Genomic DNA, 13,341 nt, shown 5'->3' with positions numbered 1-13,341 from the left:
TATATATATATATATATATATATATATATATATATATATACACAATAAAAAAAGAATAAGAAATAAAATACTGCTGCAAAGTTCTCCACTAAATAAAATACTCTCAGTCTCAAACCAATATCATATAATAAAATATAATGAAAAATATAAATAAATAACTATGATTAAAGTGCAGCATTACCAATCCAAGCTTGTAGGCCTGCTCATATTTAAAAAATATAACCTTATATCACTTTTCCAGCATCAACAGTTTCAGTTTTTAGACCTGCTCAGATTTCGTTATTGCGTTGGACCGATCAGAATTAAGAGCAAAGGTCTGTTTAAATGCCGACGGGAGCTGCGTTTGAACTCAATATGTTCGTTTGGAAACACGAAAATGTACCTACGTTCCGAGTACAAAATATTGCATTCGGTACACACGTGCACCGTACCGAAAGCCCTGTACCGAAACGGTCCGGTACGAATACACGTACCGTTACACCCCTACTGTTTACATAGTCTACATGCAAAACACTGTGCCAAACGCATATCTGAAGCCAAGAGAAAAACATTTACAGTATGTTATCATCATTTCCGGATCGAGCTGCATGTGTTTCTCCAGAATATCTCTACGCCAAATGAATCATTGCCAGTTTCAAACATTCTTCATTTTTAGCTCTATTTTGTGATCATTGCTGCATATCTTTCAGTAAATGCCATATTTGAATGTTGTTTGTATAAATACCGCTATATTAGAAATGCATGCGCTGATGAACCCAGCTTTACTTGCTGAAGGGGATTTTGGTTGGACTGAATCTCCTGCATGCGGCTGTTTTATGGGACAAAGTGTTTGAGATGTACTGAAAAACCAAAGGATCTTTTATAATGCCAAAAGGAAAAATGTTTTTTTAATGCCATATGCATTAGTTCTGTTTCTATGAACAATGCAAAACATCCATTTAATACAATCTAGACAGGAGCAGCAGAACTGGGAACAGATTGATTCGGATTCTCATTTAACAAGTCGGCACTTCGCTTTTAATAGAAATATGTATTTGAAATGGAGGATATTCTTCTCCAATGCCAAGCAAAGTGTCTTACAGGATGTTCTTTTTGCCACTATTAATTCATTTATGTGGGTTTTCAATAAACTTTCTTTTAAAGTAATTTTTTTGGGTGTTCAAGGTCTTGTAAATATGGCTTTAACCTTCTTAAGTGAGCAAATGTCTGTAATAATGTTGGTTGATTTATCAGCATTGTCAAGAATATTAATTGTTCACGAGGAATAGTTATAATTAAAAAATTGCTTGGGTGACTTTAACTAAAAAGGCTAAAAGGACATGATGTAGCAATGTTGAAAAACCTTAAAAATCACTATTAATCTAAATTTTAATCTAAACGTGTATTTTGTTTACATTTAAATAGAAACTTTTAAAGAAATGTAAAAAAAAACAAGTAGTACAAGCAGTTTTACTTACTTTTCTAACACTTTTATGAAAGTCTTCATATGATTATTAATGAAAGTAATGTCGAATTTATTAATGAAGAATAAAGTATTTTGTAAAATGATGGTAATCACGACTAAGCGCTGGCAAATGCATGAGGAGAGGCTTTTATTTTGTAATTAACTGGTGCCTCATTCTTAAGGTTCCGTGCTCTGTATGTACAGCCGCTATCTTTAGTTCCGCTGCTTTATCAGCAGAGATCTGAGATGAGTTCTGTGTCGCAGGAGATCCGGGGCTTCTCCGCAGCGCGTCTGAGGAAGCAGAGCACCAGAGTGACGACTGTGACGGGCGAGAGACTCGTGGAGACGCGCTGCGGAGATCGGTACCACGCGGAGCGCGAGGGGCACGCGGCGTGCGGGTTTGTGCAGGACTCGAGCCTCGACCTGCGCGTGGGCGTCATCAGACCCTTCCTCCTGCTCTGTGCGTTATGTGTTTGATGTGTATTTGCATTATTCATCGGGGAAACCTGGTGCACTGCTGGAAATATCAATATTCCATGCGGATTACTTTATTTATGCACTTCAAGATATCAACAGTGATTAAATAAAGGGACACTGCGTGGTACTTTCTGTGTAACGATGCATATTAAAGATGAACAAACAAACAAAAAAAGTTTACCATGATAACTATTAATAACAACAACAACACTACTGCTACTAATTTAATAGATAGATAGATAACGAATTCTGTATTTCAGTCAAAAGTTAAGTATAAAAATAAAAAAGTGTTCAGATTATTAAGACTAATTTCAATATAATGAATATGATTATCATTATATTAAAAAAAGGATTCATTGATTATGACGAATACTGTCATTTCTAGCTATTGTTAACACAGTAAAATAATAAATTTCAATTTTAAGATTTTTTTTATATTTACTTTAAGACCAAATTATTTATTTATGGCTAATTCCAAACAAACACATATATAATAATAATGAATATTATATTTAAAAAAATGGATTGAAGATATACAAAGACACATTAAGTATTAAACCTACTTGTTATATTTAACTAATAATGTGATTTTTAGCATCACAGGATGCTGCCCATGATATAGACACCATGAGGAAATTAAAGGTAATCTTTTTTTTTTTTTTTTTTTACATATACGCTACTTTTTATATTTATTATTTTACAGTACTTATTTGACTTTCTTATTACCATTTATAAAAAATAAGCCAGCTGCTTTATCTAATATTAAAATGATAATAATCTGTTTTAGGTGACTCATGTGCTGAATGTGGCGTATGGAGTTGAGAATGTGTTTCCTGATCTCTTCACGTATAAGACTGTCACTGTTAGATCTTCCAGAGACAGACATCACCTCATACTTCCCTGAGTGTTCCCAGTTCATACATGAAGCCAGTCAGCAGGTGTGTATCCAAAGATAGTGTGTGTGTATGTGTGTGTTTGACCTGTTGACTGTGCCCCTCAGGCTGGAGTGGTGCTGGTCTACTGCAACGCCGGTGTTTCTCGCTCTGCTTCTGTTGTCATCGGGTTCCTCATATCCCAGGAGAACATGACCTTTGATGAAGCCTTCAGGGCTGTGAAAGTCGCCAGGCCTTACATTCAGCCAAACCCAGGCTTTATGAGTCAGCTGAAGAAATATAAACCACGATTCCACACAAAGACTGATTTTTGTAAACCGAAATGTCCTGTTCTTAGCATTTAGACGTATTTGATGACTGCATACATCAGATTTAACACAGCCCTTGACGAGTTAATGAGCTGATGAGAGGAAGCATGTGTGTTTAGATTTGTTTAGCCATCAGAAATGTAAAAGTTTGGAGACTCCAGAGCCAGGATCGAGGAATGGTTTTAGTTCCAACGTCTTTTATTTCATATTGAAATATATTTTTATGAATGTTTATACTTGTTGCAAAAATAAAACATTTTAAAACATATCTGCAGATTTATTGACCGGCTTTTAATTTTCGTGAGGTTTTTAGTGGGTGGCTTTTATTTTGAAATCCATTATGACGAGAAACTGTTCAGAGTCCACGCACACGTCACAACACAGCAACTGAAGAGACTTTGACAAAACAAATACATCGGTCATATATTCACATGTTTTGTGATTTTTAACGATATTTTACAGGTGTGTATAGAAGCATGTCGTGTGAAGCATCGGTCCAGAAACAAGTGCTCTTAATAATGGACAGTTTAGTCACATCTATAGTGGCAGAAATTTGTCAACTCGATATTTTTCAGTCAGAGCGTCGAAATGGAAATCCAGAAACTGATATTAAAATGGTAAGTTCGTTCAAATGTATAATGAACACATTTGTAAATATTTTAACCATTTTACTTTCACTAAAAATGACCGCAGTGTTCATAGTTACTGTCAAAGTATACAGTAGTCGATGACTATTGTAAAATGATAATACGCCAATATGGGATCTCCTTTGATGTTGTTTTATTTTATGTATTATTTTATAATAATAAGACCTTTTTTCGACGATAGCTGGTTGATATCAAACTACCTCAGTTAATGTTTGAACTATCAGAAATAAAGTGCACCTTTAAAAAAGAAAACATGCATAAATAAATACAAAAATATGGATTTTCAAACCTTGTCATTTTCTTAATAAACGTGGGAGCGTCGATCCTCAACATTACATGTGCTGAAACTTAATAAAGCAAACCTGTTGTATGCAACAGTTGGGTAAGTAAAACTTTTAACAGTTAAATGGATTATTTCTTGTTTGATTCACAAGAATCTGACGGATGCTATAAGGAAAATAACAAACTCAACAGCTGAACACATCTGTAGAATCCTTCATAAAGCATCAAGTGGATTAAGAAAAGATCTGACACAACCAGATCAAATCAACCATATGATAGAGCAGCAATTGGCTGGCAGTGGAAGACCACTTAACACTCATATCAAAGATGAGGAACATGTCAAAGGTGGGTCTTCTGAAAACTAAATCCTATATTACTGTTATTTTAATAGATTAAATAATAAAAATGCACTGTTGTAGGAGGAGATCAGCAAGGCTTCACTTCAGACGTTGTGTCGGGAATCCAGGAAAGATTGAGTTGCACCCCATCTGGTGGACATCTACTTCAGACTGTTGAAGTAATCCACATCCAGCTGTAATTGCTGTGTTTTTGAAATACAACGGTTTAGATTTGTGGCACATTAAACTAACATAACCCTGTCTTCATCTAGGAAGAGCTGGAGTTTAGATTTGAAGAAGTATTTGTCCATGAAGAGGAACAAGTAGAGTGTCAAACTGCTGCTGTAGATGGTACAGACTACCTGATATTAATGCATTTGGATTAAAATGGTAGAATATGTTAATATAAGGCCTAAATATGCAATATCATATCTATAAACATGCCTTGTTCATGTTACAGATATAATGGAGCACAATGCAGATGAATCTGAATCTGTAGAGCATCAAAGAGAAGAGGAGTGGACCACTGAACCAAACTCTGTGGATGAATTAAATGACATTTCAGTACAATTAAACACACTGGATCCACCCGACATTATCGAGACACGATTGAATGTCCCAATAGACGCCGCTGAAACTGCTGTTGTAGATGGTACAGACTCACTAACATTAATGGAATTGGATTAACATGGTAGAATATGTTAATATAAGGCCTAAATATACAATATCATATCTATAAATATGCCTTGTTCATGTTACAGATATAATGGAGCCCAGTGCAAATGAATCTGAATCTGTAGAGCATCAAAGAGAAGAGGAGTGGACCACTGAACCGAACTCTGAGGATGAATCAAATGACATTTCAGTACAATTAAACACACTGGATCCACCCGACATAATCGAGACAGGATTGGACGTCCCTAAAGACGCCGCTGAAGAAGAGCAACCCAATACAAGCGATGAGCAGAACTTATGCAAAATCTGCGGAAAGACCTTCACCCACCTCAACAACCTGAGAAGACACGAGCAGAAGTTCCACAGCGGAGAAACACCTCACGCTTGCCAAGAGTGCGGAGAGCGCTTCGGCTCCAGACGCCTCCTCCAAATCCACCGCAGAGACCACAAGGTGGAAAAACCTCACAAATGCACGCTCTGTGACAAGGTGTTTCGCTTGCCCAACCACTTGAGGAATCACATGATGAGTCACGGTGACCAGAGACCGTTCTCCTGCACCACATGTGGAAAGAGCTTCGCCTTGATAAGCGTCCTCAGATCTCACGAGCGAACACATGATGGCGAGAAGACCTTTGTATGCTTGCAATGTGGCTCCAAGTTTCTCACCAAGTCTTACTTGGACTACCACCAGCGAGTTCACACTGGAGAAAAGCCATACCTGTGCAAACACTGTGGGAAGAGCTTTGCCCAAAAGGGCAACCTCAAGGCACATGAAAGGGTTCACACGGGCGAACAGCCCTTCAGATGCGAGGACTGTGGAAAAACCTTTGTACACGCCAACACCTTCAAATCCCACAAGCAGCTCCACACAGGAGTCAAAGCTTTCTGCTGTGAGCTTTGTGGGAAGGGCTTTCGGCGAGGAACACATCTCAAGACTCATCTACTGACGCATTCTGGAGACAAACCCTTTAGTTGCGATGTATGCGGCAAGACTTTTGCCCTCAAAGGATCTCTGAAGACGCACCAGCTCACTCACACGGGGCAGAAGAGTTACACTTGTAATGTCTGCAGTAAGCAGTTTACTCAGGCCAGCTCGCTAGCGAAACACAAACGGGTTCATACGGGAGAGAAACCACACCGCTGCGTAAACTGTGACAAGTGTTTCTCTCAAAGCAGTCATCTTAACTATCACTTGAAGGTTTGCCAGTCTGGGACAAAAAGTTCTGCAAGCTCTAATGTGGAAGAGAACTAAGTGAGCAGTCATTTAATTTGTGCCTTTCTTGCAGATACCCAACTGTGACCAAATAATTTAGACTTTTCTTAGAAGATCTGCAAGATGTTTCATGCCTAATTATTGGATATAATTAGGGTGAATCTCACTAAGAAACTCCTGTGTCAAATTTTACAGTGAAATAAAGCAATTACATTTTGCATAAGGTTAACTAAATATGAGACTATTTGAAGAGTTAATTTGCAAAAACAGATAACTAAGTCATGTTTTTTCATTGTGCGTTCCAATAAATCTCAATAAAACTGCAGTTGGGTTATTATGGTTAAGTAAAAATAACTAATTAATACAGCTAACACCAAAACCTGATAACAATATAAAGTAAATGATTTTTGAAAAAATAAATTAACTTTTTTTAAATAAACTATTAATTTGCAGATTTGAATACTGAAAACTGATGTAGAAATGCAATTTAAAATAAAAAAAAACTTAATTGCCATTGAAATAATGTCATGAAAAAAATATTTTTAATTTATATTTGAAATATACAGAGCCCACAAATGGACAAAAATATTTGATAGGAGGGAAAAACAAAAACAAAACATTTAAATGCTTTGCTTTCTCTCAAAAAAAAATTGCATTCTCCTAAGAAACTTTGCATTCATTCACAAAAACCATTGCCATTACTTTTCCTCCTAAGCAATATTATTTCCATCCCAGGTTTTGGGAACGAGTTCATTTGTAAAAACAGATAACTCTGTTTTTGACAATTTTCAAAACTCTTTGTTTGTTCATAAACTCTTCATTTTCAGATTTGTACATTGATACTCAAATAAAGGGTTTCAAAACCAAACATAAATAAAGGAGTAGATATTCAATTTAAAATACTTAATTGCCATGGAAATACATTTTTTTTTGTTTAAATATACAGAGCCCAAGTGGACCCAGCACTGAAGAAAAATATTTGATGGGAGAATTAAAAAACAACAAAAACCCTGTTTCAATGCTATGCATTCACTCACAAATATATATTGCATTCCCCTGAGAAACGTTGATTTAAAAAAAGCATTGGAATTCTTTTTGTCCACCTAAGTGATATTTCCATCATAGGATTTGGGAACTAGAAAAAGCATTAAAATATTTTTCCCCTCCCATCTCGATATTTCCCCCATCACCATGACTCCATAGAAATTCCATCAAATTTTCTGTATAATACTAAAAATGTACACAAAACTCACTTTCCTACCATAGATGAAAGGGAGACATTCTTAATAAATAGCCAATTTTAATAATAACTGTTAAAAAACACATAGGACAGACATTTACTGTACAACTGACAAATACTACAAAGGCAATTCAAGTTTTACAGAAGATTCAACTTTTAAATTAAGACAAAGTAACACATGGTAAACGCTAACTTAGAAATAATAAACATTAGTTTTAGCATTCAGAGGAATGTAAAAAATTTGTATTTTTTCTTTTTTTAAAGAAAAAGAAAATCTAAATAAGCACTTTCCTGTTGACCGGGTTTATATACATAAGGGCAAAATTTCACAGACAAAATTTAGAAAGTATAAATAAGTTATCTGAGTTAAGTTGAATTGACCTGTTTTACACAGTCTTTGCAACCATAACCATGTTTGTTCACAGATAAATCAGCGTTCTTTGGTCTGTGACTGATCCAAGAACAGTCTTAAGCAAAATTGTTGTTGTGCTCTATCCGGGTGATTAGGGTGGACACCAGCCTCTCCAGCTGCTCCGCCCTCTGTTTGCCCGTCTGCAGAACCTCCTCGTGATTGGCCTTTTCCTCGCTGTCATAGTCCATCACCGCCTTATTAGTTATCAAAGACAGAGCGAAGACGCGCATCCCACAGTGCCGTGCCACGATCACCTCATGAACCGTACTCATGCCTAAAACACATGAAGTATGCTTATTAAACTAGTTCACATAGAAAATAAAGCATATAAACAATAGCATACAGAACAACAACAAACTTTCCTGTTTGTTTTTGAGAAGTGTCGCATACAGACAACAATGTTGTCAAAACGGTTACCATTCATTCCGATTTGCAAAAACAACTAACAGTGCTCTATTATGCATGCCTTTCCAATAGCACATGATGCAGTTTACAAAAAAAATGTTTTTAAGGTTCGATTCTGCTATTGTCACTTTGTAATTTGAAACACGTTTTCAAAAGTTTGCATTCTCAATCCCCCAAAACACCATTTTTGTGTAACTGAAGGGTCAAAATCCATAAAGATTTCCTGTTTTAAGTTGAAAACTGTCCTTAGCTGCCTTGAAAAATATTGAAAATGAATGCTTTCCAGCTATTTTGTTACATCATCACTGTTAATTTGCATAGTTAAATTTTAAACGGTCACATTTACATTTCTGCATTTGGCAGATGCTTTATATATAGGAGGCTTGTATAACATTTCATTAGTTTAGGCATTCCCTGGCAATCGAACCCATGACCTACAGGAATACTAACTGTTGTCAGTTCGAATGCTCTTTTCAGCCTGTCAGAGAACTTCACAATACTCTGTCACATTATTTTATATCATAAATACCATGCTACAATAGCATAGCATGTTCTGGTTGGTTAAAAGAGGCTTTACAGCGGTCAATACTCTTACCGACAGCATCAGCTCCCAGTTTGTGCAGCATGCGGCACTCTGCGATCGTCTCGAACGACGGTCCGCCTAGAACACAGTACACGCCCTCTCGCAGGAAGTCACTGTAACCGAGCTCTGAACCTACATCGAGCGCCAGCTGCTGGAGTTCTCGATCATATGCGTCAGACATGCAGGGGAAACGAACGCCAAACCTAAAAAGGTAAAGGCTTATATAGTGAACGGTTTCTACAGGAGCAAGTGTGGAATCTCTGTGGATCCGTTACATAACAGTGGTGATTCAAGGAACTAAATAAACATGCCTTTCGTCATTGGGTCCAGCCAGTGGGTTGTTTCCAGCAAATCCAGGCATGTTGAGATGATCTTTGATGATCATGATGTCGCCTACTTTATAGTCCTGGTTTAGACCGCCAGCAGCGTTGGTGAGAATCACGGTCTCCACACCCAATAGTTTGAAGATCCGCATAGGCAATGTAATCTAAAACAGAACAACCTTAGTTTGAGATGCTTTGAACCTCACATCAGTTGTGTTCCATTTGTGACTCTGCAGCACAAAACCAGTCATAAGTAGCTCAGGTTTTTTTTGCACCCTCTGATTCCAGATTTTCAAATAGTTGCATCTCGGCCAAATATGATCCTATCCTAACAAACCATACATCAATGGAAAGATTATTTATTCAATTTTTAATGACTGGTTTTGTGATCCAGGGTCACATCTTTGCTGTTTGTTTGTTTTTTTTTTTATTGTTGATCAAGCATCAGATATCAGACTTTGGAGATATTATTAGAAAGTATTAAACTAGAGCAAAAATAACCTGTGTAAATACTATAAGTGTTCTGGTCTGCATTCCACAGGGTCAAAGGGTTTAAACTTCAATCAGGCACACAACGCAACCTGTTAAAACTAATTTGGTTTTCAATAAGGTCATGTGTGGATCAAATATAGTTAATTCCTGGTTAAGAAGGATCTTCAGGTCAGAGTCCTTCAGGTTTGTGTGACTTGCAGTTTCAGTAATATTTAAATATACAGAAGTAAACCCTTCTTAAACCCAGAGGCTTGGATCAGCACCAAGGATTTAACTGTCAGACTGACGAAGAGCCGTATTGATTACATGTTTTGGACTCTTGACCAGCCAGAATGTGCATGTGTGTATTATAGGGTGCTCGTACCTTTTGGATGGGATATCCCTCATAGAGATGAAACCGGCCCTGCATGCAGACACAAGGTCTGCCCTTCAAAGTGCCAAACACCAGACGTCCAGCGTGACCGTGCACTGCAGAATAGAAAGAAATGGACAGATTCAGTAATGGTTTTTACAAGATAAGGTACACAATATTCTATATTATACAGTCGACCGCACCTGTACTTTGGGGGAAGTTGGGGATGTCCCTGTAGTTAAAGACCACCTGGTCTTTCAAGGCGTCAGCCAGTCCACCCAAACCGGAACCACACACTATGCCCACCAGAGGACGCACTGCAGTCTGGGACAGAAGCCAGTCAGCTGTGGCCTGGCAATCCTCATAACTGTACCTGCGAAGAGAGAATGGAAAAAATGAGTTCATCAGGCCCCTCACATGACTGCAACCAAATGTGTTTCCAGCACACTGAATTCACAGCACATGCATGTTTCCCATCCTGAAAACCTTGAAATGTCACACACAGTTGCATTACACTTTTATACAATATACTTACACAACTGAGATATGTACAATAGCATTTGCATATGTAGTGCATAACTACATATTATATAACAACATAACTAAGTTGAACTGTTGAATACTGTAGCGTATGACTGCCTATGAAGCCTTTAGATACCAAATAAAAATATCCTGGCAAATCTGAAACATGAGACACTTTCTGACACATCAGGGCTGTAATGTCAGCGGCTGACTACTAAAATAAACCTCCTGTGACAGAGCATCTTTATGATTAGTACTCTGGCCTCTGCACAAAAAAAGTAACATAAAAATCAAATTAGATTTACAATTGAATTTCAATGCAATCAATTGACAAAACAATATCTGTTCTCAAAATAACTAGCCAATGTCCAAAAAGCACTTCCCTCCAATTTATGTACTTCAAAGAGTTCTATCTTACCCCCGCGTTTAAATCAGGAAACATTCGCTTAAGTAACGGTCATTCGCTTCCCTGGCAACTGTTCAAGTCACGCGCGCCCGCGCATCACCACGTGCTCGTCACTGCTAAAATTCGGTTAAACTCAAAAATAGCCTACACTGTTAATGTAGGAATGAACGGATTAATTATTATAGGTCGACTTTAACCATCCAACTAAACTCCCTGTAACGTTACTATGCTGTTACATCACCATCGAAAGAAACTAGAACTCAACCAGTTCACTTTCAAAAGACAAAATAAAGACAGAAAATTAGATTCGAAAACAAAAATCGTTTACCCAGAGCTGCTCTCAGGAAACATGATTAAAATCGCTGATCAGATCCTTCACGAATACGGAACGGAAATGTCGATGTTACTCTGTGGCGATGTGTGGTAAAGTTAGACACAAACGTACGCTACGATTTACCAATAAAAGCGATAGAAATGAATCGAGAATGAAATGATAACGAGACGCGAGAATGAATACAAGAGCTTTAAAAATTCCTGAAGCGTCGCTCAAGCCGCCGGTTTCTTATAAAGCCGCCGCTTCCGCCGCTCCACCCCGCGTCTGACGCGCGCGACAAGCGGAACACTCCTCTGACGCAAATACCTTTGGGTGGGGCGTCATGGGCTTCTGGTCTGTTATCAGTAAAATCTCACTTAAACTTGAGCAACAGTTGTCAGACTGAACACCTGATAACATGGACATTGGTTTTACTAGATTAGATTTATGTATGGTTGAACAACACAGACGCATGTTACTAAGAGTCACCCAAATATAAACATTGTCATGTGAGTCCATGTGTATTTGTCTTGTTCAAACGAATTCACAATGATTCAGATAAAGAAATCATGAACTTTTAAACAGATATCATCAACTGCCTTTTCTTTTTTGCTTTGTATCACTAAACTTGAAGAATGTGTATATTATGTAAAACTAACATTTTAGGGTTTTTAAAAAACGTCAGTAGTATGTTAAACCTGTTTTGCTGAGTTTTGAACATATACAAGAGAACATATTTCGTCCCGCTTTGCTCCGCCTTGGTCAACATTGCAGAAATGCCTAAGAAAGTTTAATAAGTCAAAGTATTCAGTCCTCTAGCATTCCTCTCATGCCAAATCAGGACTGTCCAATCCTGCGTTTTCCTGCAAAGTTTAACTCCAGTCCTAAATAGACACACCTAAACCAACTAAACAAGGTCTTCAGAGTCTCTAGAAACTTCCATGCAATTGTGTTGAAGCTGGTTGGAGGTAAACTCAGGCAAACCGGACACTGGCCGTCCCGGAGCAGGATTGGACGCTCTACTAAATGCATCCTGAATTCATCAGCAAAAGTTATTGCAGCATTTGAATTTACATTTAGTCATTTTGTAGATGCTTTTATCCTAATCGACTTACAAATGTGGACAACAGAAGCAATCGAGATCAACAAAAGAGCAGTCATATGTGATTGTTTATTTCTATTGGTGTATGCTTATATTTATGTTTAATTATGTAACACTGTGGTCCTGCAAGACATGACATTTTGTTCCACTATATGTCCACACATGTAGAAGAATGACTAAATAAAATATAATAAATATATATATAATAAAAAAATATACAATCCCATTTGTTTAAATGGTCACGCATGCTTTATTTTAGAGTGAGAACAGGATCTAGGAGGGTGTCTCAGAGACTCAAAAAGAGGTCATGACCCCCGTTGACCTATGACCTGTTTCAAACATAACACATTACGTAGAAGAATCCTATTCATATTAGCACCTCGCATAACACACTTCCCACACAGTCAAATCCATCTTAGGGTTATCAATGGAGAATATACAATCACCTCTGTGACTGTTTAATGCAATATTTATTGTAACAGCACAGTTCCAGTTAAATTACTCAATGGCACCTAAAGCCCAGAATCATCGCAATTCATGACTTCATATTTCTCTGAAACTGCTTCTGCTTTTTGTCATATCCTGTTGCGATCATCCAGTATAGTTCAAGGTACCCACAAGTGACTAAATGACAAACAGATAAGTATATTATTTACAACCTCACCTATAATATAAGGGCTGATAGGGGGGGCCTGTTGTTGCCTCAGTCACTGTTGTGACTGTTTCTAATCAGCTCAGAAAAACATAGTTGAAGAAAAGAAAAGGCCGTGAAGTGCTCATTTTGTATTGATGACGTGGTTCTTCTTTGCTCAAGCTGACACGCCTGTATCCTGACCAATGGTGTAACGGCTCGGCTCATGATGGCACAAAACAATTCAGCCTTTTCCTCAGAGGTTACAGCTGTATAGGAATCA

The 13,341-nt window shown here is 37.5% G+C and overlaps 2 protein-coding genes and 1 pseudogene across 3 annotated transcripts; 2 read left to right on the top strand and 1 right to left on the bottom strand.

Moving 5' to 3' along the window:
- Window positions 1-1,590: 1,590 nt before the first annotated feature.
- On the top strand, window positions 1,591-3,268 carry LOC132113588 (dual specificity protein phosphatase 19-like; annotated as a pseudogene).
- A 214-nt stretch (window positions 3,269-3,482) lies between these two features.
- LOC132115859 (zinc finger protein OZF-like) lies at window positions 3,483-6,500 on the top strand. 2 transcript variants are annotated; one of them, XM_059524245.1, is made up of 6 exons: window positions 3,483-3,739; window positions 4,204-4,396; window positions 4,471-4,568; window positions 4,662-4,740; window positions 4,850-5,041; window positions 5,151-6,500. In XM_059524245.1, the coding sequence occupies exons 1-6, from the start codon at window positions 3,599-3,601 to the stop codon at window positions 6,314-6,316; spliced, it is 1,869 nt and encodes a 622-aa protein (XP_059380228.1). In that variant the 5' UTR covers window positions 3,483-3,598; the 3' UTR covers window positions 6,317-6,500. The 2 variants fall into 2 exon arrangements, with proteins under 2 accessions (XP_059380228.1, XP_059380237.1); XM_059524254.1 differs by having other exon boundaries at window positions 3,625-3,739; window positions 4,244-4,396.
- Window positions 6,501-7,557: 1,057 nt separating this feature from the next.
- LOC132115870 (purine nucleoside phosphorylase-like) lies at window positions 7,558-11,561 on the bottom strand. The gene is made up of 6 exons (XM_059524266.1): window positions 11,341-11,561; window positions 10,288-10,457; window positions 10,097-10,200; window positions 9,229-9,404; window positions 8,930-9,120; window positions 7,558-8,203 (listed from the first exon to the last, which is right to left on the bottom strand). The coding sequence occupies exons 1-6, from the start codon at window positions 11,361-11,363 to the stop codon at window positions 7,986-7,988; spliced, it is 882 nt and encodes a 293-aa protein (XP_059380249.1). The 5' UTR covers window positions 11,364-11,561; the 3' UTR covers window positions 7,558-7,985.
- Window positions 11,562-13,341: the final 1,780 nt, after the last annotated feature.

This window comes from Carassius carassius, chromosome 3, assembly GCF_963082965.1.
Source record: "Carassius carassius chromosome 3, fCarCar2.1, whole genome shotgun sequence".
In the NCBI taxonomy this organism is placed as follows: domain Eukaryota; kingdom Metazoa; phylum Chordata; class Actinopteri; order Cypriniformes; family Cyprinidae; genus Carassius; species Carassius carassius.
The sequence above is the reverse complement of the archived record's forward strand: the minus strand, read 5'-3'. Positions and strand labels throughout refer to the sequence as shown.

Bases quoted from the DNA above. Each gene is read 5' to 3' on its own strand.
- LOC132115859 (XM_059524245.1), top strand. From the start codon at position 3,599: ATGTCGTGTGAAGCATCGGTCCAGAAACAAGTGCTCTTAATAATGGAC. The intron at 4,741-4,849 runs GTACAGACTACC...TTCATGTTACAG, and splicing joins TCAAACTGCTGCTGTAGATG to ATATAATGGAGCACAATGCA. The intron at 5,042-5,150 runs GTACAGACTCAC...TTCATGTTACAG, and splicing joins TGAAACTGCTGTTGTAGATG to ATATAATGGAGCCCAGTGCA.
- LOC132115870 (XM_059524266.1), bottom strand. From the start codon at position 11,363: ATGTTTCCTGAGAGCAGCTCTGG. The intron at 10,201-10,287 runs GTGCGGTCGACT...TCTATTCTGCAG, and splicing joins CAACTTCCCCCAAAGTACAG to TGCACGGTCACGCTGGACGT. The intron at 9,405-10,096 runs GTACGAGCACCC...GTTCTGTTTTAG, and splicing joins AGGGATATCCCATCCAAAAG to ATTACATTGCCTATGCGGAT.